At 46.1% G+C, this 27,173-nt stretch overlaps 1 protein-coding gene across 1 annotated transcript in view; it reads right to left on the bottom strand.

Annotated features, from left to right (window-relative positions):
• LOC147700967 (D(2)-like dopamine receptor) overlaps positions 1–27,173 on the bottom strand; it is a 233,068-nt gene that overhangs the window by 24,999 nt on the left and 180,896 nt on the right. Inside the window, exons 5-7 of the mRNA XM_086928555.1 lie at positions 18,685–18,821; positions 15,380–15,579; positions 5,292–5,378 (exon numbers count right to left, since the gene is read on the bottom strand). Coding sequence (XP_086784681.1) covers positions 5,292–5,378; positions 15,380–15,579; positions 18,685–18,821 — 424 coding nt within the window. The remainder of the gene's footprint in view (positions 1–5,291; positions 5,379–15,379; positions 15,580–18,684; positions 18,822–27,173) is intronic.

Below are 27,173 nucleotides of genomic sequence, written 5' to 3'. Positions count from 1 at the left end.
GGGAGCGGCCCGCTGACTTCTGGGGCCACTCTACCACACAAGGAACAATGCACAATGCCCCCGATTACGTTGAAGTCCCTCTCGGGGGACTCTAGAACAACTGGGGCGATGGGGAGCCTCATGCTCTAAAACAAATATGCCCACACGAGCCTCGTGTGCTCTCAAAACAACTGTGGCGCCTTGAGCCTCTCAGGCTCTAAAGAAACGAGAGGCCCCCTTGGAGCCTCTCAAACAAATATGCCGCTGAGCCGCTCGTGGGCTTTTCACCCACGGAATGCCCAGAACGTTGGAGTCCCGCTCAGGGGACTCTGGATTCAAAAATGCCCAAGAGCCTCTCACGGGGCTGAGGAGGGACCCGCGGGGACGCCCACACTCACCGGTAGTAGGTGGCGTCTCCCCTCGGCGGTGTCTCCTCACGGCTCCTGGGCTGTGGGGCTCTCCCTCCTTTCACGGAAGCCCCGTTGGGGGGAGAAACACCAGCTTCTTCCTTGTGGTGGCACGGGGCTCTCCTGCAACACGGAGTCCCGCCTGCGCTTTCAGCCGCCCTGCTCCTCTTCTCGTGCTGCGGGGGCGGGACTTCCGGGTCGCAACTTCGGCTTCCGGGTCGTCGCAGGCAGCGCGGCATCCCCGCGGGGAGGACACAGCAGCTGGTGACACAATCCGGGGCAAATGCTGGGTGGGCACCGGCTCCTTTTAAATAAATAATGAATCGAGATGGGCACTCGATATTAATGGAAATCGACAATTAAAACGGGTCAAATGCCGGGTGGGCACCGGCTGAGAACAAGTGAAGCGTTCTCAAGCGCTAGGGACAAAATAAAGCGCTCCCAGGCGCTATAAGTAAAATACAGCGCTCCCAGGTGCTATAAGCAAGGTAGAGCTCCAGAAAAGCTCTTGAGGCAGGCAGGGGGGCAAGGCTGGGCCCAGATCCAGCTCACTGGGCCCTCCAGGCAGGAAGGCAATCCCCAGTAGTGGTCCTCCTGGTGCCCAGCAGCAGCAGCCCCCCTCAGCAAAAGGATCCTGGAAGAGAACCACATTTCATGGGGACACAGCCCCTTTATATACAGTTAAACCCTTTGTCTGAGGTGCAGGGTCGGGGAGAAACCAGTCGCAGCTGGTTTTGGAGCACCCTTGATGTGCTCAACCACCCTTTCTATTCACTAGGGAGGCTAGGGTCATCAGACGCACCACATGGGGCGGAGCCAGCATTGTGTGGGGAAAGCCCAGCCCTATTCAGGACCCAGGTGCACCCCTCCCTCACATCACTCATGCTAATCTCAACACTCACCACCGGAGCAGACCCATCCAGACTCCTGGAGCCAGGCTCACCATCCAGCTCCAGCCAATCACGTGCCAGCACACTCACTGCACACGCACACCAATGTCTAGAAGTGGCACTTCCACACTAGACACAATCATGCCGCACACATCCTTGCGCAGCATTCAATCTCACGAGTCCGCACATACCAAACTCGAGCCTGCACTCCTCACGCATCAGGAACTACCAGGGACACAGACATTCCCCATGCATTTCTATGGGAGGGCAGGCCAGCCTCACTACATGCACGCACTTTACCCTGGGACACAGGGAAAAAGTGCGTAGGGACTAAAAATCACTATCACTAAATCACATACTAAAAGCAAAAAGTTTAGGGGTGAACGTGCCAGAAGGGCCAAGTCCAACACAACCCCCTTCCAGCCAAAACGCAGGGCAGACCAATCACCACCGTGATGGGCTTCCCTGCTTGGGACGATAGAACAAGTACGCGGGCCCGCAACTGCAGGGACACCCTCCTGTTCTACGCCACGGTGAACCCCTGGGGTTCCTTCTAAAACTACTGTAGGGACTAACTGGGCTACCCCACTGGTACTCCCCAGCTGTCCTCTGCCAGGAACAGGCCCTAGGCTACCCAGGTGCCACTGGTTCCTGCCTAGTCCCAGAGTGGGGGGTAGTAATCCCTGGCACATAGTAGCGACTCTCCACTCTTCCTGTCTGTAAGACAGGGCTAGACTGCCACTGGTTCTCCAGCCCAGGGTTTACACCCTCAGGTGGACCAGGAGTCTCAGGGAAGGCTCTCCTCCCTCTACCTCTTCTTCTAGGGTTCTTCCTCCTCCTGCGAATACCCTCAGAACGCCATTCTCCCAACCTATGGTTTAACCCCTCAGGTTGCACCGGGGTCAGAGGTGGGCTCTCCCACCCTCTGCACCCCCTTCCAGAGTCCTGCTCCCTCCCAACCGGGGCGGTACCTCTAGAAGAAGAACTGGTCAGGACACTGATTACAGTCGTCCCACCCTTCAGGTCAGGCTGAACCTGAACCTGGCCTCCCAACCTCTGGTCTAAAACCTTTGGTGGAATAATTGCCTGGCACTCCAGGACTTCTGGGGACTCACACACCATCCCCCTGAGGCTGACACATGACTCATGTGTCGTGTGACTGTCTGGCGCAGATCTCCCGTCCCCCTGACAGTGCGCGAAGATCTCCCAGAAAAGAAGTGGTGTCACCCTAGTCACTACGCAGGAAATTAGCCCAACTGGGTAGTCCCTGACCTACTGGTTCTTCCATTGGGAAACTCATCCCCCAATCACTCCTCACTTTGGACTTTGCGCCCTCCCAACTGGAGTGACACTGCCGGATACTGGAACCCCTGGAGCTCTAGCTATAGATGCTCCAGGTTCCCTAGGTTCTAGGAGATCTTCCTCAAGTGTACTAACAGGACAGCCTAGGTCCCCAACCTGGTGTTCCCTCAAGAAACCACCCAGGTTCTGAGATAGAGCTTTGGGCATCTGGGGGCTCTCAGCCACCCACTGACTCCTGCTCCGCTGAGGCAGGTAGTAAGCCTCTACACCCCTCTTGCTACTCTGGGACCTAGCTGGGCTACACTGAGCCTCCTCCACCATGCTGGGCTAGAGGATACCTGACCCACTATTGTTGGAATCACTCATCAATGACTCTAAAGACCCTCCGGCACTTTCCATCGGTCTGCTTCACCTGCAAGCTGACATGCCGTAGACAACCAACACCCCAACAGGTGTTGTTGCTGGGAGCGCGCGCAAACGCTTTACACCTTGCCTCCGAGATAAGCATGACTGCTCGTGCCAAGCTATCAAGGGGGTAGCAGTGGTTATCTTGGCATGTAACTCCCTTGCCCTGACTTAGAGTGGTGGTCTCTGACTGACTTTGGCGGGAGCCTTGGCCAGCCAGAGATCCCAGTTCTGACAGATAGGTTATGCATAACTAACTAAGGAAATAAATTGATAATATATGTAACACAGCAATACAATGGATTGTTCAGCTAATGAATGGCACAACAGGAAACCTTTGAAAGCTACATAATAAAGAAACATCCTAAACAACTTTTCCTGAGAGAACTCAAATATTACATTAGACAGGCCACAGATGAGGCTTCCTTTCCTATGATTTTCAAATGGAAAAACCTACAAGCATACAGAGAGAGAGAAAGGCTCACTCACATAAAATAAAGAGAAGAAGGCTCGCTCACATAAAATAAAGAGAGGAAGGCTCGCTCACATAAAACAAAGAGAGAAAGGCACACTCACATAAAATAAAGAGAGAAAGGCTCACTCACATAAAATAAGGCGAAAGACTCACTCACATAAAATGAAGTGAGAAAGGCTCTCTCACATAAAATAAAGTGAGAAAGGCTCTCTCACGTAAAATAAAGAGTGAAAGGCTCACTCACATAAAATAAAGAGAGAAAGGCTCACTCACATAAAATAAAGAGAGAAAGGCTCTCTCATATAAAATAAAGAGAAAGGCTCACTCACATAAAATAAAGTGAGATAGGCTCACTTCCATAAAATAAAGAGAGAAATCCTCACTCACATTAAAATAAAGAGTGAAAGGTTCACTCACATGAAATAAAGAGAGAAAGGCTTCTCACATAAAATAAAGAGAGAAAGGCTCTCTCACATAAAATAAAGTGAAAGGCTCACTCACATAAAATAAAGACAGAAAGGCTCTCTCACATATCACATAAAATAAAGTGAGAAAGGCTCTCTCACGTAAAATAAAGAATGAAAGGCTCGCTCATATAAAATAAAGAGAGAAAGGCTCACTCACATAAAATAAAGTGAGAAAGGCTCACTCACATAAACTAAAGAGAGAATGGCTCTCTCACATAAAATAAAAAGTGAAAGGCTCTCACATAAAATAAAGAGTGAAATGCTCACTCCTAAAATAAAGAGCGAAAGGCTCACTCACCTAAAATAAAGAGCGAAAGACTCACTCACATAAAATAAAGTGAGAAAGGCTCACTCACATAAAATAAAGAGCGAAAGGCTCACTCACATAAAATAAAGAAAGAAAGGCTCATTCACATAAAGAGTGAAAGGCTTACTCATAAAATAAAGAGTGAAAGGCTCACTCATATGAAATAAAGAGTGAAAGGGTCACTCACATAAAATAAAGAGCGAAAGGCTCACACATATAACATAAAGAGCGAAAGGCTCACTCACATATATAAAAGGGAGAAAGCCTCACTCACATAAAATAAAAAGTGAAAGGCTCACTCACATAAAATAAAGAGAGAAAGGCTCACTCACATAAAGAGTGAAAGGCTCACTCATAAAATAAAGAGTGAAAGGCTCACTCATATAAAATAAAGAGTGAAAGGCTCACTCACATAAAATAAAGAGCTAAAGGCTCACTCATGTAAAATAAACGTGCACTAATATTCTGCAAATATGAATGCCTGTCAATGCGTCTGACCGCGGCCTGGTCATGCTCATGAAATCACGTTTAAATAAGGAATTATTTTCTAACATATAAAAACTTGTCCACAGTAGCAGTTGTAGAGCATACTCACCACGAGCCACCCCTGGCAGGCACAGTGAGTAGATTTCATCACCTATCGCAGGTGTATCACATACTCACATTAGCTACCAGCGACAGGCACAATAAGTACTCACCACATGTAATCATTGGCAGGTGTAGTGTGTACTCACCTCGAGCCATCAGTTACATGCACAGTGAATACCCACCATCAGTGGCCAAAAAAGTGGTCCTTATCAGAAGCTGCCACTGGCAGGAGTAGTGAGTACTCACCCCTTGCCATTGGTAGCAGGGTGCCTAACACGTCTATGCCTAAATAATTTGAAATGTCTTGAATGATGGCCAGACAGTGTGCATAATCACCACTTGGGAGCAGGTGTAGGGCATACTCACCACTAACCTTCAGTGGTGGCAGAGCGAGTCACCCACAAGCTACCAATGAGATACCCAATTAATACTTACCACTAGATGCGTGTGACAGAAGCTACAAGTACTCACCACTTTCCTACGCGAAGAGTGGTTGGTTCTGTTGGACTTCACCAGCAGGGTGCACAGCTTCACGTCCTCAGGGTGGGTGCATCGATTCTGGAGGGGGGTAAATAAAAGGAAATGAAAGAGGTGAGATGTTGGTAAAGAGACAAAGGGAAAAAGAAAGTAAAGGAGATGAAGAGCGTAAAGGAGGGTGTGACTACAATAGCCTCGGCTCACAGGTGGTTTTAGGGACGAGTTAGTAGGACAAATGTAGGTACTGACCCTAAAAGACAGGTAGAAACTCAAGTTTTTTTTTAATGAAAACTGTTGCATCGCTGCGACAAAACAGCGTTGCTACGTTTTCACTGCACCCTCCTTGCAATATGATGGATGTGCCGTATTTACTGTATAGCGCTCAATGTCGAGAGGAAAGACAGATACGTCAGGAATCACGCAGTATCTGTTGGCGTAAAAGTCATCCATTGCTGGAGTTGTGTCTAAAGCATGACACAACTCTAGCAATGCAGGGGGAGTGCTATCTTTAATGCACTGTGTAGCCGCAGGCGTAAGGTTTTGACGCAGGCGTAAGGTTTTGATGCAATGACGCAATGGCAGAGGCCCACTGAAATCTTATAGATTTTGCTGCACTGCTTCTACGAGCCTTTGATGCGAGGGAACGCTCACCCTGAAAATATTATACCTGGCGCAGGTATTATGTGGCGCAGTGCATTACAAAGTGACGCATCCTCCTAGATGTGTCACTTGGTAAATATGGCGCAATGTGGCACTTTGCTTATGCCGCCGCTGCGTCACAGAAAGTGACGCAACAGCGGAACAAAAGTGTCTGACGTCACCCTGAATGGGAAGGGAGAATCTTTTTAATTGTGTGTGTGTGTGGGGGGGGTGATAAATGCTGCAGACAATCCACTGGTCCTAAGCGTATACAAGATAATAGACAAATGTTATATAGACCACAATAGGCTGCTATATATTTATGTCCCTTGCCCAGCCGGGCAGGGAATTTATTGCTCAAATAAATAGATTCTTATTCTTAATACATTTATACAACAACAATTTTTTGCAGTAAAGCACACTCCTGTGCCGTACCGGGAGAAATGAAGGAGAGGATAGGAGAGAGAAAGGGGTGTTTCAGGCAAAGGAAAAGAGCAGACAGGCTACTGTTGAGTCAAAAGTTAACAGTATCTCCTGGAGTAGTATATACAGATATAGATATACATTGATTCAATGCATGTCCACTCAAAGGAGTCCGGTACGGCACAGGAGTGTGCTTTACTGCAATGAATTGTTGTTGTATAAATGTATTAAGAATAAGAATCTATTTATTTGAGCAATAAATTCCCTGCCCGGCTGGGCAAGGGATATAAATATATAGCAGCCTATTGTGGTCTATATAACATTTGTCTATTATCTTGTATTCGCTTAGGACCTTTGTCTCCCTAAACTTAACTGATACCCATGGTCCATAGCTACCCGCTGGGTCCCCCTTGTCCTTTCAATTGACAATCCACTGGTGGCATTTCCTACACCACACTGTGCCCTGACATGCCCTAGGGCGGGGGTGGGGGGGGGGGGGGGGGAGAGTGGTTGCCATGAACTCCTTTTCTCACAGAGTGCAGAATTGTGACCACTGCCCAACTTTGTCTCAAGCCGTGTATCTGAATATTTCCAACCAGTGCATCGGCAGCGGGACATGTATGGGATCAGCCCCCAGGGTCAGCCCTTTCTCATCCTTTGTTGTAGCATTCAGATGGGGTCAGATCTTTGTAGGGTCAATCCTATGAAGTTACTCTTTGTGGGGATATCCCTTTCTAGGGGTCTTTGTGGTGTCATCCCTATGGCTTCAGCCTCTCTAGGATCAGGCCTTTGTAGAGTCAATGCTATGGGGTGAGCCTCTGAAGGGTCAGACCTTTCTGGGGTCAACCCTATGCCTTGAGCGTTTGTAAGGTCAGCCATTTGTAGGGTCAACCCTAAGGGGCGAGGCTTTGTAGAATCTGCCGTTTGTGGGGCGATCCCATGGAGTCAGCTCTTTGTGGGCTCTGTCCTACGGACTCAGATTTTTTCCCGCTCTGCGTAGTCAACCTTTTTGGGGTCAGCCCTACGGGGGAGATAGAGATTTAGGATACATGCAGGGCTTTAAGTGGGCCGGATCTCACCGGGTCTGAGCACCGGCAGTTTTTTAAAGGGGGCCTTGAAACGGGTCTCTATCAGGCTCTGTTTTTTGCCCTGGCACAGGCAGTCCTGCAGTGACCGCAGGCACATCGATGTGCGCTGCTCACTACTCACTAGTGGAGAAGTTACGGCATGACGTCATGCCAGATGAGCGCTGTAGGGGAAGGGAAATCCTTTAAAGAGAGTCATTTTCTCTCTGGATTGCCTTCTCTGTTTGAAACTCAGGAGCAGCAACATTGTCGTGGTGTCAGCAGGGCTTGAAGTGGAAGCTTTTTCAATATTATATACAAGCCCCAGTAGCTGCTTATTTCTCTTATGCAACTAACAACCATTGACAAAGCCAATAGTTCTGACTTGTTGTAGGTATGATGTTACTTGGTGTATAATATATCTGGATGCAATGACAGAAACAACATAATACCAGTCAAGTGGCACTCTATGCTAATCACAGATTTTTGGCTTACATGTTTTTAAACCACGCCCTTAATTACACTGGCCACGCCCCATTGAGGGTAAACATCCTTTACAAAGCAACTTTTACCACGCAGTGCCTTTACGACACGACTTTTACAACGCAAACCATTACAACGCATTGCGCTGGGGGGCGCTCTAGGATAGGGAATACGCTTAATTTACTATCCAACACCTTTCCTAGTGTCCACAGGGACTGGAGTTGGAATGGAACTATTCACTATCCAGCACCTATGCGTTGTAAAGGTTTTTGTTGTAAAAACCGCGTTGTAAAGGCATGCGTGATAAAAGCATGCATTGTAATGTCATACATCCCCCTTTGAGAGACCCTCCCTCCCCCCCAGTTTTTTCATCCCACTTAAAGCCCTGGATACATGTTTCATATAAACTTGAGCTGTGGGTTCACAGAGAGAAACGGAGGTGCCCCTACGACCTCGGAGGGCAGTAGTTTCAGCTCAATAGGTGTTTTGCAGGCCGATGTCAGAAGGCTGACGCCCGCCCTTGCCGCACCTGGGATGGCTGCCCACCGGGGGTCTGTGCCCATCTGTCCCTCCCGTATATAGCGCAAAGACCCGGAACAGTAGCTGCCGAGGCGCTCGGCCGCCGAGAGACGCCCAGAAAGACTTTCATCTCTGATGGTCCATGTTCTGGGTGGGGTTGGGGTGGATACAGAGTGAGAAACGAGGAGAAGAGGTGTTAAAAAAAGGCAGCCGGGATTCAAAGGTACGCGAGGGGAGGGCGGGAAGACGGACAGAGCCGAATCTGTTATTTACAAGGAAGAGACAGAGAGGGCGGAAAAAGAGGGAGGGGAGAAGGTAAAAGAGAGAAAGGAAACCGGGGAAGAGTGCGAGGGACGGAGGGAAAAGAGAGAGTGAAAGTCAGGGCGAGAATGAGGAGGAGAGAAGAAAGCTGATCGGTGGAGTGAGCCGAGAAGAGAAAGGAATGAGCAGGGGCCAGAACAGAGTGAGGGTGGGAATGAAGGCACCAGAACAATATTGTCATATCGATAACCCGATAACTTCACAGCCTTGCTAGCTCATTGACTCGAATACTCGGCGCTTTCCCCGCTCGTATTTTGCAAGCAGCCTAGGCCACGTTTCTTCCCAGTTTTCATTAATGAAGTAAATATTCAACATTCGTAATCTGATGAATTTGCAGAAGTAAAGACATTTAAAAGGATCCCGAATGCAAGTATTTTGAACTCTCCCAGGAAGCTGAATAGACAAAAACATACCGAGGTCAGGGTGAGGGGGAGGACCGATCACATCTCTCTGCGAACTAACTGCATTTGAGTGTTCCCATATCCACTGTGGCTCGTTGAATCTGTGGCGTCCGCAATTTTCACCCTGTTAAGGCATAATGAGCGCGTGCTTGAGTGGAAGAGGATGCATTGTTGAATGTCACCTGGCGGTGACCCGCATCTGTTCTTCCGCCTTCATCCCTGTTGTCGCTATGGAAATGCATTGTCAAGGAGACAATGTTGCAGCATCCTTTGTCTTCAACCTATGTTGATGGTGGTGACACTCGGGTACCAGTGTATACGCGGAAATTGTACTAATTTGGAATTTCATGGCTAAAAATGGCTACCAGGCCTGCGAAGTGTGCCCGTGTCTAGGCACCTTGTTACACAAAGACCTGGACAGACTCTAGTTTTAAACTAGTTCAGTAGGTAATGTGGCACTCTAGCTTCACCCCCAGGCCTCCTTGAACAAATGCGCCGCTTTGTCTCCGCCACGTCTGCTGATGACTGTTCCTCACCTTTACTATCATTTCCATAAAATGCATAGATTGTCATATAAACATTAGGCCCTTCGAAGTCCCTGTCAGTCGCGTATCCTGGTTCAAGCAGGACCCATGTGCTGAAAAAATGCGCATCCCAGAATGTGCATGACAGCTCCTGTGTGGGAGGGAGGGAAAGAAAGTCAAGCAATTAGGGAAGCACCTGGAATGTCATTAAGAGATTGTGCTTTGAAATAAAAAAAGACCTTCCAATATATGAAACCGAGAATAAAGTGAAAAGAAAACCCTGGTAAAGTAGCCCTGCAAACAGCAGAAAGGGGATGAAATAGGGCATTTCTTCATTAAGAAATGTCGTCTGAGGCGATAGCAGAGTTCAAAGGAACTTTAAATTTTACATGGTATAAAAATCAGTTCTTAAGAAAATTCTTAGAGGAAGTTGGGCCGCAGAAGACACTTCAGACAGAATGTGGAGCATTAGGGCAAACCGGAGCATCAATCCATGTAAGATTTACAAGTGACTGACAGGAGGAGAGGAGAAGAGAGCCATCCATCGGCAGTCAATGCCCCCCGAGGGGATCAGTTCACCAGGGATCATTCTTGAAAATAACTTGTAGGCATTGACGGAGGCCTCTGCCAGACCCGAGTCAGGAAGCGACTGTGGTAGGAGGTGGAAGACCAGAAGAACCTTCAAGATCCATATCTAGGACCGCTGTCCGCATTAACACCTCTTCTTCCTGAGCAGATCCGCGCTTTCTCAATTCTTCAAATCCTCTTTGGCTGTAGGCGTTGGCAGGTGCTAGAACCTGCAAAGATCCTGGTGACGCTACGTCTTGCGACCATTACTTTAAGTTATCTTGACAACTACATCTGCCAGCTAAGCGTATCAGCTGGTGAAAACAGCTCAGCAGGTTAAGATACTATTGCAGAAATCTGAGTGGTTCCAACATGTCTCAGGTTGCAACATTCTTAAGATAGCCCAAGCGGTTAATGTACCTGTTGCAAAGTACTGAGCATAATCTGCCTGTCACAGGTTTTAATCCAAGTAGAGAGATCAGTGGCTTCACTTGTGCTTTGTAGGGGTCTAGGTGTAGGTGTAAGCTGCAGGCCACAAGTGTGAGTGTTGAATCCCTGCCGACTAATTCAATCTTCCATTCTTCTGCAGGTGCTGGGATAAGTGACCACCTATAAGTAACTGATAGGTGGTGGAATCGCATGCATATACAGGAACAACCTTTCTGTTCTGAAAATCTCCGCATCGTCCCTACCCTCCCCAACTTCCTACGAATGCATCTGCTTCGATATTATCAGTGAGGGCAAACCGATATGCTCTCTTGACGGCATTTACCCCCCACCCAGAGACAACCTCTCCTTCGTCCAACAAATCATGGACATGATTTCAACCAACGCCGGACGACAGCCCACCCAAATATACCTTGGTGACTTCAACCTCCACTGGAACGATTACAATGATGCGGTGGTAAATAGTCTTAAAAACTTCCTCGACGCCCTGGACCTCACCCAAATATGCAACAGCCCGACCCACGAGAAAGGCTCTATCCTCGACCTTATCATCGCCAAAGAGGGACGCTATCCAACTTGAGTCTATCCAACCATGTGACTGGTCAGACCATCATATTGTCACATTCTTCATCAATGAAAAAGTCAAACTCAACACGGGTCAATCCTCCAGACCTAAAGTCTGGAAAAGAGATCTGAAAAAACTCAACCCATACTCCCTACCCCTGAACAGCCGCGACCTCCTGCTCCCTCCTACGGGCGCTACAGATGTCCAATCCTTGACTGACCACTATCTCAACGCCATGACCTCGATAATTAATGAGGCGGCTCCCATGCAGCTAAAAAGAGTCTCCGCTAAAATCTCCAATCCATGGTACGACGGGAGTCTCAATGAAGATAGACGAGCCATGCGAATGGCAGAGCGCACCTGGAGAACAGCTCTCTCTGCACTGCACCTGAAAATCCTGAAGAAAAAGAGAAACGCCTACTTCAGGAAAATAAAGCGCTCAAAAGCAAACTTCTTCAGCCTCTAGCTCGACCAAGCAAAAAACCGTCCAAGAAAACTGTTTGAGCTAATCAGAACACAAGCCAAGGAACAACCCCAACCTCTAAGTACTGTGAAGACTTCGCCGCTTTCTTTACCCAAAAAACTGACAACATAAAGAGTGATCTCCGCACTGACGCAAGCCTCTTCGCCACACCCAACTGCATAACACCCACCAAACCAAAAAACAATGCTACATGGTCTTCCTTTGACACCTACTCCGAAGAAGAAATAGGCAAACTGCTCAGCACCTTGAAACCTTCCAATCACCTCACGGATCCCCTCCCTGCTAACGCTGTCAAAGATTTCTTTCCATTGCTCCTTCCACTCTGGACTAAAATTATCAACAGCTCGCTCCAACAAGGAACCATCCCAGACTCCCTCAAAGTTGGACAAGTCACACCTTTACTAAAGAAACCTACCGCTGACCCATCCGACCTAAACAACTACCGCCCCATTACCAATATTCCCACTCTCGCCAAACTATTGGAAAAATGCGCACAACTACAACTGACTAAATACATTGATCAGTTTGATCTCCTCAACCCTCATCAATCAGGCTTCCGAGAAGGACACAGTACTGAAACTGCTATGACTCACATAATTGACGACGCCCTTCAAATCCTAGATCAAAATGATACCTGCCTCCTCATCCTTCTTGATCTCTCTTCAGCATTCGACACTGTTAAACATGAGAATTTACTCGAACTTTTGAACACAAGAATGGGTATATCTGGGACTGTTCTCAAGTGGTTCACCTCCTTTTTACACAACAGGTCGCAGAAATTCAAGAGTAACAACCTGATGTCCTCGCCAATACCTGTTTCGTTAGGAGTCCCCCAAGGATCTTCCCTATCACCAACTTTGTTCAACCTAGTTATGGAACCTCTCACCACCTTGCTACAAGCATCCAATGTACTTTTTCACATGTACGCAGATGATACCCAACTATATCTCAAATTACAATCCCCCAATGACATTTCACTCCTGAACTCAACGATCAGAAGCACCCAATCCTGGCTTGCTGATAATCATCTCAAACTCAATGCACTGAAAACAGAGTTCCTTCTGATCTCACCTCCCGCGAATATCTCTACCACTCAAACCTGGCTTAAACAGCTAACTGCACTCAATGTCCAACCCACCATAGTGGATTCAGCAAAATCTCTAGGCATAACTCTCGACTCCAATCTCAACATGCAGCATCATATCAGCAAGGCTACTAAGGGAGCGAACTTCAAAATCAATACCTTGAGGAAACCTAAACCCTTCAGGCCAGCCAAAGACTTCCAAACTGCAGTACAAGCACTAGTAATCCCGCGAATTGAATACGGCAGCATCGCCCTCTGCGGTCTTCCGTTAACGACTACTGCACCCTTAAGAGCTTCTCTAAACGCTGCAGCCAGACTCATCACTGGGTTAAAAAACACTCGCATATCTCCCCTGACTTGAAATCCTTGAACTGGCTGCCTTTTGAAGCCAGAATACATCTGAAAATCGCCTGCATGACACACAAGGCTGTACACCTGAGCTCTCCCGGATACCTTACTCAGAAACTGTCAATCTCTGGCGGCTCTAGAAACACTAGAGGCACTAACAATCTTCTGTTAAAACCTCGTAGATTTCGTAAGGAAAAAACTTATAAACGCTCTTTCTCAGGAATGGCACCCAGGATCTGGAACTCACTCCCTCCTGAAACCAGGCTCATCTCCTCCATCACACTTTTTAAGAAAGAAGTAAAAGCTATTCTCATGGCCAAACACACTTGACCTATTATTGTGGATCTGTAAGACTCTGCACCGATATGTATTATTTTGCTCGATCCCTACGACTGTGTTTTACCTGTATTATTGACTTACCTGACTATCTATGCACACATTTATCTGTAATACTTGCATTATTGATGTACCTGTTCCACTTTACTCCCTAATGACCTGCTTTTCACTCGCTTGTTGGTATTCCCTGCTTTGTAAAGCGCTCTGATATCTGCAAAGATCTTGTTCGCGCTATATAAAACTTTCAAAATAAAAATAAATAAAATAAACTGTCAAGAGAAGATACAAATCACTTTGGGGCATATTAACAAGAACGGTGTTTAAATTATCGCTGCTTTAGCGGCAGAAAACTAGCGGCGATAATGGGCTTGATAACATGCCCTTGTGAATTCCCATAGAATCCCATGTGCTGGTGTAAACCTGGGCTTCTATTGGAATTCACAAGGGCATATTATCAAGCCCATTATCGCCGCTTTAGCAGCAATTTTCTGCTGCTAAAGCGGCGATAATTTTAACACCGTTCTTGATAATATGCCCTCTTGTCTTGTGTGGCACATACATTAAAGCTATCAGCATCTCACTTAAGACTTAATCTACTCTGCATTCTTGTGATATTCTTGCAAAGGACGATATCATAATGCGACTGAATTGTTAATAATTTCTCCTGTCTTTTATTTTTTGTCTAAATAAATTTGCTTACTTTTATGTTAAAAATATCCCCCATTTCAGACAGCCTGAGCAAAAACACCGCTGTTATGTCTTTTTTAATCTCTTAGTCAACTTTGATGTATTGTGGGAGGTTTGGGACAGAATCCAGTCCTTGCCCCAGCCGCTCTGTCCTCTCATAGCGAAGTCCAGTCAGGACACGACCTAAAATGAGCCGACAAACTGTGTTAAAGGACTGTCCTGAAGCATAGTGGTTACAGAGGGACTGCTACTCCTCTCTTAGTGGGCTTGGTCTAGAGACAGCGTCATGTTTTAAAAAACGCAGGGCCTCATTTATGAAAAGTGACGTATCGCTGCGTGGAAACAGCGATGCGTCCCTTTTCACTGCACCCTCCTTGCGACACCAATGATGCGTCATATTTACAGTATGACGCATCATGTCCAAGGAGTTACAGATACGTCAGTATTTCTGATGTATCTGTAGGCGCAAAAATGACGCATTGCTGGAGTGTGTCACAAAAGTGACACAACTTCATCAATGGTTCATTACACATGGGCAAGTCTCATGTGAAATGTGCCTGCATCAGTCTTATGCCTGCCATGAGGCAGGCGTAAGATATTGACGCATTTGTGTCCTAGAAGTGGTGCAGTGAAATCTCATAGATTTCACTGCGTCACTTCAACGACCCTTTCTTGCGTCGGAACGCCTCCTCGCATACATTATACCTGGTGCAGGTATAATGTGGCGCAGGGGATTACAAAGTGACGCCTCTACCTAGAGGCGCCACTTTGTAAATATGGTGCAACAAGGCTCACTTTTTACAGTGCTGGTGCGTCACAAAAAGTGACGCACCGGCGGCGCAAAAAGTGACGCAAGGGCTCATAAAAAAGCCCCGTAATATATATATGTTTGGAAGGGTTTTCAGTCAGACTTCTTCATCTATGGGTCTGTTACTACAGACCAATTTGCAACCGCCCACCCTTAGAGTGGCTGTAAGAAGGGTTGAACACACAAAAAAAGCCTCATTTACAAGTAAATGGTATTTTAAAGACCTGTTAAGTACTCATTGCGGCTGCAATTAAATGCTCGCCAGCCCGCGAGCTGTCTCCGCCCGGGCTGACACACATGACGGGGGGGGGAGGGGAGAGACTGAAGCCCTGTGAGCCCAAAGGGTGTTGCGCGCCTGGAGGGGGTCCATTTAAGCGGTTACCTTGGTCCTAGGCTGTGTATCCGCCTCTGGGGCAACATTGCTCCGCCGGGTGGCCACGCGCCTCCTGCGCCTGCGCAGCACCACGTAGATCTGCACGTACACCATCAGGGTGATAATGAAGGGCACGTAGAAGGAGACGATGGAGGAATACAGCACAAAGGCCGGGTTAGCGATGCTGCAGCGCATGGCTTCTCGGGTGGCTGCAGGGAGAGAGGTCAAGGAGACCGATCAGTGTGTGGCACATATGGCATCCGGAGCCAAGGGCCACTCAGAGCAAAGCAAAGCAGGCAAAAGAACCAAGCGTGACAGCCAGAGCAAAGCTCCACTCTTTCAGCCTGACACCCAGAGCCAAGACGGCTTCCTAACCAAGCGTGACACCCAGATCAAAGCTCCACTCTTTCAGCCTGACACCCAGAGCCAAGACGGCTTCCTAACCAAGCGTGACACCCAGATCAAAGCTCCACTCTTTCAGTCTGACACCCAGAGCCAAGATGGCTTCCTAACCAAGCGTGACACCCAGATCAAAGCTCCACTCTTTCAGTCTGACACCCAGAGCCAAGTTGGCTTCCTAACCAAGCGTGACACCCAAGCGTGACATACAGTGCTAAGCTGGAACTCAAGACACAAGCCAACACAAGGGCACATCAGAGGCAAACATGCAAAACGAGATCATAGAGGCATCAAAGCCAAGCGTGACATTCAGAGCTATGAAGGGACTCTAGAAACAAGCCTGACCCAAGGGTGCACCCTGGGTCAAGGGAACATCAAAACCGTGCATAACACTCAGAGCAAAGCTTACACTCTAGATACAGGCCTGACGTCTACCACCAGTGGGACTCTCACAGCCAAGGAGACATCATGACCAAGTGGGACACCCAGAACCAAGCAGGAACTCAAGAGAAGAGCCTGACACCCAAAACCAAGGGGACATTCAAATCCAATGGGCATTCATAACCAAGTATTACACCCAGAGCCAACAACACCACTCGCAGCCAAAGGGCCTTCAGAGCCAAGGGGGTATCATAGCCAAGTGTGACAGATGGAGCCATGGGGCACCAGAGCCAAGGGGGCATCATAGCCAAGTGTAACACCAGAGCCAAGGGGGCATCATAGCAAAGGGGGCATCATAGCCAAGTGCGACACCAGAGCCAAGGGGTCATCAGAGACAAGGGAGCATCAGAGTCAAGTGTGAAGCCAGAGCCAAGGTGCCATTAGAGCCAAGTGCGACAGCAGACCATGGGGGGTGGGGATCAGAGCCAAGTGTGACACCGGAGCCAAGCCTGAGACCACTAGATATGTGGCCCCAGAGCCAACAATGACACCAGAGCAAAGGGGGCATCAGAGCCAAGTGTAACACCAGAGCCAAAGGGGCATCAGAGGCAAGAGAGAGAATCAGAGCCAAATGTGAGAGACAGAACAATGGGGCACCAGAGCCAAGGGAGCATCAGAGCCAATTGTTATACCCTGGGCCATGGGGCACCAAAGCCAAGACTGAGCCACAGTGGTAAGCATGATACCAGAGCCCAGGGAGGCTCACAGCCAAGTGTGACAGCCGGAGCCATGGGGCACGAGAGCTAAGGGGGCATCAGAGCCAAGTGTGACAGCCGGATCCATCTGGCACCAGACTCAAGGGAGCATCAGAGCAATGTGTGACTGCCAGAGCTTTGGGGGCAACAGAGCCAAATGCAACGCCAGAGTCAAAGGGGCATCAGAGTTAAGGGAGCATCAGAGCCAAGTGTGACACCAAAGCCAAGGGTGCATCAGAGCCAAGTGTGATACCCGAAGCCATGGGGCACCAGTGCCAAGGGAGCATCTAAGCCAAGTGAGACACCAGAGCCATAGGGGCAGCAGAGCCAAGGGAGCATCAGAGCCAAGTGCAACACAAGAACCAAGGGTTATCAGAGACAACGGAGCATCAGAACCAAGTGCAACACCAGATCCAAGGGGGCCCAAGAGCCACAAGAGCATCGGAGTTGTGTGACAATCAGAGCCAAGGAGAATCCAACGCCAACACTGAGCCCCAGAGTCAAGCATGACAACAGAGCCAAGGGAGCATCAGAGCCAAGCATGATACCAGAGCCAAGGGAGCATAAGAGCCAAGTATGACAGCCGGAGCCATGGGGCACCAGAGCTAAGGGCGCATCAGAGCCAAGCAAGACACCAGATCCAAGGGAGCATAAAAGTTAAGTATGACACCAGAGCCAAGAGTGCATCAGAGAGACGGGGGCTAAGGCTGAGCCACAATCACCACCCCAAGGCTGAGCCGCAATCACCACCCTAAGGCTGAGCCACAATCACCACCCTAAGGCTGATCCACATTCACCACCCTAAGGCTGAGCCACAATCACCACCATAGGTTGATCCACAACCACTACCCTAAGGTTGATCCACAACCACCACCCTAAGGTTGATCCACAATCTCCACCCTAAGGCTCATCCGCAATCACCACCCTAAGGCTGATCCACAATCACCACCCTAAAGCTGAGCCACAATCACCACCCTAAGGCTGAGCCACAATCACCACCCTAAGGCTGAGCCGCAATCACCACCCTAAGTCTGAGCCGCAATCACCACCCTAAGGCTGAGTCGCAATTACCACCCTAAGGCTGAGCTGCAATCACCACCCTAAGGCTGAGTCGCAATCATCACCCTAAGGCTGAGCCGCAATCACCACCCTAAGGCTGATCCGCAATCATCACCCTAAGGCTGAGCCACAATCACCACCCTAAGGCTGATCCACAATCACCACCCTTAGGCTGATCCACAATCACCACCCTAAGGATGATCCACAACCACCACCCTAAGGCTGATCCGCAATCACCACCCTAAGGCTGAGACGCAATCACCACCTTATCGCCACCCTCAGGTTGATCCACAATCACCACCCTAAGGCTGAGCCGCAATCACCACCCTAAGGCCGAGCCGCAATCACCACCTTATCGCCACCCTAAGGCTGATTCGCAATCACCACCCTAAGGCTGATCCACAATCACCACCCTAAGGCTGAGCCGCAATCATCACCTTATCGCCACCCTAAGGCTGATCCACAATCACCACCCTAAGGCTGAGCCGCAATCACCACCCTAAGGCTGAACCGCAATCATTACCCTAAAGCTGAGCCGCAATCACCACCCTAAGGCTGATCTACAATCACCATCCTAAGGCTGAGCCACAATCACCACCCTAAGGCTGAGCCACAATCACCACCCTAAGGCTGAACTGAGAGTGCCAGAGATGGGCAGAGTCAGCCCACCCAGTACAGACGTCATGGGATAGAAAGCAGGAGGAGGATGCTGGTGCTCACCTGTCTTGTTGAGGCCGAAGAGAAGAGGGCAGGAGATGGCAAAGGACAGCACCCACACCACAGCTATCATGACAGAGACCCTGCGCTTGGAGCTGTAGCGCGTGTTGTAGAGCATCGGCATGGCCACAGCGGTGTACCTGGTAGAAAGAGAGCACCCATCACTGTTAGTGCTCCTTAAAGATCATATTACTATTACAGGGAGGCATATCCCATCACTTAACGGGTGCACTATGTTCAGGACATCAATTGTGAAAGGAATACCCCACTAGGAGGAGAAGACAGCTCTGTTATATTTGATTTATTATATATTACTGTTGGGGCAGAAAAGATCTCCTGCTTGTCTCTGGGGAGCTCATGATGGTGCCACAAGTTCCCTTTATCAAGCGCTGTAGGTTTTAGACTTATTGTCTTAGCACATTGGACAATCATACATGTGCACTTAGAGCTTCCTGTAAGAAGGAATGTGACCTAGAGCAGGATCTGGGGCCTGGGGGACAACACCTTCTATACTGAGCTTGGGATCACTGACATAATATCGAGGGACATAATATCGACTAGCAAAAATATCGGCAAAAAAATATCGACAGACAGAATATCGACTTTGTATTTACAAACAGGTAAGTACAAAAATATCGAGTAAAAAATTTCGTTTACAAAAATATAGTTTGTAAAAATATCGACTTTATTAAAAACAATGTTAAATTAAATTCATATTAAAAATTAATTACTAAAATATACTTAAAAAACCTTATAATAATTAAATAATTAATTAAAGTTATACATTTTTTTTATACAATAATATTTGTTAAAACATATATATATAGTTACATAATATAATTAAAAAATATCCAATATTATTACCGTAGGATAGCGGAAGAGTAAACATTACTATTCCCACTCCAGAGAGTGCAACAGTAGATAAGGCGTTTGATAGCGTAGAGGTAAAAATTACTATTTCCACTCCAAAGAGTGCAACAGTAGGGAAAGCGTTGGATAGCGTAGGGGTACAAATTAATATTCCCACTCCAGAGAGTGCAACAGTAGAGAAAGAGTTGGATAGCGTAGGGGTAAAAATTACTATTCCCACTCCAGAGAGTGCAACAGTAGAGAAAGGGTTGGATAGTGTAGGGGTAAAAATTACTATTCCCACACCAGAGAGTGCAACAGAAGGGAAATGGTTGGATAGCGTAGGGGTAAAAATTACTTTTCCCACTCCAGAGAGTGCAACAGTAGGGAACGCGTTGGATAGCGTAGGGGTAAAAATTACTATTCCCACTCCAGGAAGTGCAACAGTAGGGAAAGCGTTGGATAGCGTAGGGGTAAAAATTACTATTCCCACTCCAGAGAGTGAAACAGTAGGGAAAGCGTTGGATAGCGTAGGGGTAAAAATTACTATTCCCACTCCAGAGAGTGAAACAGTAGGGAAAGCGTTGGATAGGGTAGGGCTAAAAATTATTATTCCCACTCCAGAGAGTGCAACAGTAGGGAAAGCGTTGGATAGCGTAGGGGTCCAAATTAATATTCCCACTCCAGAGAGTGCAACAGTAGAGAAAGAGTTGGATAGCGTAGGGGTAAAAATTACTATTCCCATTCCAGAGAGTGCAACAGTAGAGAAAGGGTTGGATAGCGTAGGGGTAAAAATTACTATTCCCACACCAGAGAGTGCAACAGTAGGGAAATGGTTGGATAGCGTAGGGGTAAAAATTACTTTTCCCACTCCAGAGAGTGCAACAGTAGGGAAAGCGTTGGATAGCGTAGGGGTAAAAATTACTATTCCCACTCCAGAGAGTGCAACAGTAAGGAAAGCGTTGGATAGATTAGGGGTAAAAATTACTATTCCCACTCCAGAGAGTGCAACAGTAGGGAAAGTGTTGGATAGCGTAGGGGTAAAAATTACTATTCCTACTCCAGAGAGTGCAACAGTAAGGAAAGTGTTGGATAGCATAGGGGTAAAAATTACTATTCCCATTGCAGAGAGTGCAACAGTAGGAAAGCGTTGGATAGCGTAGGGGTAAAAATTACTATTCCCATTCCAGAAAGTGCAACAGTAGGTAAGGCGTTGGATAGCGTAGGGGTAGAAATTACTATTCCCACTCCAGAGAGTGCAACAGTAGGGAAAGCGTTATATAGCGTAGGGGTAAAAATGACTATTCCCACTCCAGTGAGTGCAACAGTAGGGAAAGTAGATACTTCATATATTATTTAAAAATATATATATATTAATATCTATAAAAAAAATAATTAAAAGTAATTACCAATTTAATATAATATAATAATTAATTACAAATACTAATTTAATGTAATCATTATAATTAGTTATCTATTAATACTAATTAATTACAAATTAACAATGAACTAATTAGTAATTAAAAAGTTACTTAACAATTAAAATCTAATACCAAATAAAAATTAACATATGTAATTAGTTATAATTAAAGTACTTCCCACCCAATTCCCCTATAAACCCACAACCCACTACAGAAAATAAATTAGTAAAATTAACATAATTATCAATTAATCAATTTAATAAAATTAATTCTCAATTAAAGTTTAATTAATTACCAAATAACAATTATTTAACAATTAATTATAAATAAATAACACTACATAAATTAACATATTTAATTAATTATAATTAAATTACTTCCCACCCTATTCCCCTATAAACCCACAGCGCGCTACAGAATTAAATTACGCAAAATTTAAATAACATTAAATTCATTTATTAAATTACATTATAACATAAATAAACACTTTTAACACATAAAATACACTATAAAAAATTTGATATTATTAAATGTTCGACATTTTTATTAGTGTAAAATTATTAGAGAGAGACCCCTTGAACCAGCAGAATAGGGTACTTTTAGACAGTAAAATCAAAAAATTCCCTTGGCGAGATTACTAGAAAATGAAGCCCAAATGTTAGTATTGAACACTACTCTTGAGCAATCATGACAAAACATATATATATATATATATATATATATATATATATATATATATATATATATATATATATATATAAATTATTTGAAATTTATTTGCATGTTAAAAACATGGACAGTACACATTAAAAACAAATCAATATTCCACAGATATTATCTGCAAAATCGTCACAATCATAATTCATCTAAAAATGTTGTACACTACACAGATTCTCATGCTTCACCTGTAATTGTGAACATAAGAAGTCGACCTAAATAAAAACAGTACCATATGCAAATTATCAATTTTAAGAACACAAGAAAAAGGGGAGAGACGAACAAAGACAGTACAATTTGTCATAAAGATTTACACATCAAATATTTAAATTCAAAAACTCAATCCTGGACACACTTGACTCTTGTAATACACAGGATGAGCTTGATTACTCGATTGTGCACTTTGATGAGCGTCGACGCGTTTCTATGGCTTATCTTTCAATAGTATGCCATCTTTGTCAAGACTGAGAGTATGGTCTCTCCTATTTTACGGCACTGGGTGGTTACCTTGTAGTAAAAGAGCCTTATTTCATATATCTTCCGCAATTCTCATAATTTATCGATATCTGCCTCATATTTTGTGAAGGATCTGAGCGTCTTTTTTTTGATAATGCTGGCACCCTCACAACTGTTTCCGGATTACACACGTTAAAATATTTGGAATGGTAACTCTTCCGTTCTCTTAGTTCTTGGACCTGGCAATCTTGCACAACACCAACTTACGGGGGTCATGACCTCGCGTGCTAACACTTCAATCTTTTCCTAATATAGTGACTTAGCGGGTCCTTAATGGGGTGGATATCAGGAAGCCGCTTACAATCGTACTATCTGCCGATCAGAGTAGAAGCCTCCGTGTCTCCACGCCCGTTGTACGCCAGGCTGCCAAGACTCTCTCCTCCCGAAAATAATACTGCTTATTAACCTATATTATGTACTTCGATATTTTGACTATCTATATTTTAAAGTTCGATATTACATTACTTACCTTCAAAACGATATTTTTGATGTCTATATTCTGTCCATTCGATATTCTTCCAGCCTATATTTTGTACTCGATATTATGTCCATTCGATATTTTGTAGTCAATATTTTGTCTGTTTATCCTGAACTTTCCCACCATCAGCTCACCAGGCTGTGGAGGACTGACAGTGGATATTGCAATGGATTATATTGTCAGGATAGGCCTTTTTACCTGTCACCTGACAGGGAAAGTTGCTCAGTGGCTTTAAGAGTGTTTTAAATTGGTTTGTCCATCTGCTTCAACCAGGTCTATTGCTCCATCCATGTGCCACGTGTGCAGAAAGCTGAGGGCTGAATGTGCCTATTACATTTAGAATTGGCTACACATGAATCCAATTTGATTTACAGAATCCAAATGCTACATAAGAGGGGAGTCCTTTGTAGTAGACCAGACTCTAGTGTTGCAGCACCTCTCTCCTTTGAGCCCTAATCTAGCCCACCTCCTTGTTAACACCTGAAGGCAGAGACTATTGCTGGAACTGTCTGGAAGGCAATTAAAGCCCAAACAAGGTCCCAGAGCTGGATCCTAGAAATTTTATCTGCCATCTTAGTTGAAGAGGTAACACTGAAAGTACCAGCCAGGATGCCATGTTTTCACTACTAGAACCCCACACTAGCGGAGACCAAGATGCTGTTTTGTGTGCCAAGGCTGGAGCAGCTGACTTGCAACTCTTTTCGCAAGGTTCAGGAACCAATTGTATGGCAAATCAACCAGGAGAAGGTGCCTGAGTTCTGCCTTGACTGTCGGATGTAAATGATTACTGAGGTGGGGCACAGGAGGTGCACTTGCACAAAATTGACCCTTGGTTTGAAATGGACGACCACGAGGATCTAAAGAAGGTGTGGGGAATACAGACTGCTTCAACCAAGTGAAGGATCTGCTCTATCAGGCCTTGTTGTGAGGCTTGGAGAACCTGTGGCACCTGCAGTACCCCACATGTATAGGGTTTGTGACTGCAGGGGTGCCTGGAGAATGAACACTGTAAGTTGGTGGCCACCTCAACTGAAACCCAGTGAGGGGGGGGAGCGATAGAAAGAGAGAGAGAGAGAGAGAGAGAGAGAGAGAGAGAGAGAGAGAGAGTGAGTTAGTGAGAGAACGAGAGAGTGGGTACTACTCCAAGATTCTATACCACCATTGACAGTTTTCCATTGTGTCCAGTGGAGCATTGTGGAGAACAGAGTGGGCCTTCTCTTGTTTGGGAAGTGGACTTGTGTCTGGGCTGAGGAAGAACTCCTAGCATGAACCTACCTGGATAAGAGCAGCGATGGTGGATCTTAGCTCCATCTTGAGTGGACGCGCAATGCCACACCTTCTATACTGGAGTGTGTGCCTCAACAATCTAATGCCACCACAATGTGATGGGACTGGAGTGAGCACCTGATCTTGCTGGGCTGTGGAGGACCACACACCTCCTGGAGCTGTGCGGTCCATAGTCATCATGAGGGGACTGAGCTGTTCAACACTGACAGAGATGGGAGAACACTTCAAGGTGATGGTCTCCAAAGAGCTGTGACATTGTGCATTGCAAGAGGGATAAGATTACATTTTAATGCGGGCGGAGTACATTTGGAGATTAAAAGCCAGTGAGAGGGGACCAGAAAACCTAGACCCACCTTCTCCAGCATAGATGAAAGGTCCCAGCTTACAATGAAAAGACTGCCTTGTAATGGGGAACCTCTAGAATCCCCTACACAGTGACTGTCACATGAATAACTATCTGTGTACAGCGGTTTTATGTGCTCTAAAATTACATGTGCCATACTGTGTTATGTGACTATAGTACCTATTCTGTTTGAGTTAAAGAGCTGATTGGACATTGATTTACTGATTGCACAGAGATGTTTGGGAGAGTTCTGAGTCTCAAGCCCACATCACCTCCCTGAGTGAGCTTGGACTGCTCGACTCTATGACCCTGACGGGCCAAGTATTAAATGTTGTACTTGGTCCTGGGCTCAGCAGTCAGGACAAGCTCAAGGACACCAACGGGAAGAGGCGCTGAAGACCAACTGTTAAAGGTTTGTGCCTAGACTTGGGTTCAATAGTAAGTAGTAGTATGGACAAGGTCACCCATGGTAAGAGGCCCCGCGGACCTAGTGTTAAAGATTGTACTTAGTGCTTAGTCTAGGGTTCAATCGTAAGGACAGATGTGCCAATGGAAAGAGGCCATGAAGACCAAGGGGCATAATAATGAGCCCCTTGCGACGCCGTAGTGTCACTTTTTGTAATGCTCCAGCAGCACAAACTACAATATCATATTTATGAGGTCAGGCAAAGCTGCTTTGCGTGGATTTGAATGGCCTCATAGATATGGAGTAAGGCGAAGCAGTGCAAAGCGCTGGGTTGCCTTACTCTGCACTAGGGAGGCGTTCCATGTGCATTGTTGTGGGTGTTCCCACGCAACACCCATGGATTTTGACGCTGTCCTGATTTTACAAAACCATGTAAACCAGGGCATGTGCCAGAACCTTACTCCTCCCCAGGGTCGGTGCAACAAGGAGGAATATCTTCATTTCTCCTAGTTTTTTCCTCTATGTGCGCTGCATTTTGAGGAGACAATAGCCTCCCAGGATTGTTTTTGTGCTGCACTCTTACTCACCAATGCACCTCAGTCCTCAGTGCTCACTCCTATTCCTTTAATGGGCAACCTTTTTATTCATCTTGAAGACAGAAGAATGCTGAATCCATCAACTTCATAGACATCTTTGCTGCCTTAGGACTTTCTCTTTTAAGTCATCCTTCTAGACACAAAACTGGGCAGCTGCTTGATACTGTTTTCTATAATTTTCAATCCATTTCAGTTCAGAAAGCTCTTCCTCTCTTATGGACACATAATTTTGCAATTCTATTCACATCTTCCTATCCTAAATGCTTTTCCTAAAAAAAACTACACATTCCTTACACAACTTGTGCAACATCTCTAGCATCAGCATTTTTAGTCCTCAACACTAATGAATACCCATCTATCCTCCCCCAGTGACACATCTATTGCTGCCTCCAAACTTAGGAGCATATTTACTAAAAGTTCACACAATGCAGGACAGTAAGCAAAGTTGCAGCGCTGCGTTGTATGAACAGAAGTGAGTTGAAAAGCACCATATCTGATACCTCCGGGTCTACCCAGCGCTATATAAAACTTTGCAAATAAAATAAATAAATAAACACATATCTACTAAAATGTGACAATGTTCAGCTCTCCACCTGCACTGGCACTCTTGATACTACCAGGCCCCAAGCTGCAAGATTGCCTCGTTCCAGGCAGGATTGCTTTTGTGCAGGAAGGAGTACCTTCCTGCATAAAAACAATCCTAAGAGGGAATTTCCTCTTTCAATATGTGATGCAGGGTGTGTCAAGTATATAAAGAGGAAAAACAAACCCATTTCTCTTTGTTATGTTGTGGCTGTGGAGTCGTACCATTTTGGCATAATCTCATCTTTACTGATTTCAGCAAATCTAGGATTGCAACAAATTCCATGAGTGGATGCACAGGAAGCCGATGCTCCACCGATAGAACGCCTACAACTGCGAAATGTAACTCACTGCAGTTCAAGGCACTGCATTGAATTGCATTTCTTTACAAAGTCACGCCAGGCGTCAAAAATCGCCCCTCGCATGGCTTTGTAATTCGTATTTTAGTTTTTGCATTGCCTTCTGTGACGCACGGACAATGCAAAGGCTTAGAAAATCTGGACGTTAACACCTGGATCAAGTCAGATGCAGGTACTATTGCCCTGCTTCAGACTCCACACTCTCTTGAGAGCAAACCTCCTTGACTATGGTACAGGAATGATCCCCATAACACAAAACTTAAATGTAAGCATTTAGAAAGAAACTGGGGATCAAAATATGATCTCAAATCAAAAACTATGCAACACATTTATCAATCTTTCGCGCAACGCAGCAAGCCATTTTGCTGCGCTGTGCTGCGTGAAAAGGAGAGGACCAGAATGCACCATATTTACCAATATATTACCTACTGTAAGTACCTACGCCAGTAGGTAGTTATAGTTAGGACCTATTTTCCATAGAAAATCCGCAACATTCTATTTGCAATAACTTTGGCACCGGTCGACGAATCTTCGCGAAATTTTCAAAACTTATGGCCAGCTCCGGTCCGCTCCTACCCTGAAAGTCATGGGGTGATTCGTCAAGCGTGGACCGAGAAAAAAAGGGGGTCCCAAAACATGTTTTCCCCATGCAATTTTCCTTAGGCACCTTTAATCGCAACTACAGCCGTACTGCTCCACGGAATTACACCAAATTTGGCAGAAAGGTATACCTTGGTTCAGAGTCGTGCCTTTTGGTAAAATGGTGTAAATCCGTTCAGTAGTTCCTGAGAAAATCAAATTCAAAATCACATAGATATCTATGGTTGCGGTGGATCCGCGCACCCTAAGCGCACCCTGCCGCTCACAAGCTGTATTCTAATTGGCTGTCAACACTCCAGATCACGAAGTATTGGCAGCCATCTTGTGCCCCGGTAGAA

This window comes from Lissotriton vulgaris, chromosome 7 (genome assembly GCF_964263255.1).
Source record: "Lissotriton vulgaris chromosome 7, aLisVul1.2, whole genome shotgun sequence".
In the NCBI taxonomy this organism is placed as follows: domain Eukaryota; kingdom Metazoa; phylum Chordata; class Amphibia; order Caudata; family Salamandridae; genus Lissotriton; species Lissotriton vulgaris.
The sequence above is the reverse complement of the archived record's forward strand: the minus strand, read 5'-3'. Positions and strand labels throughout refer to the sequence as shown.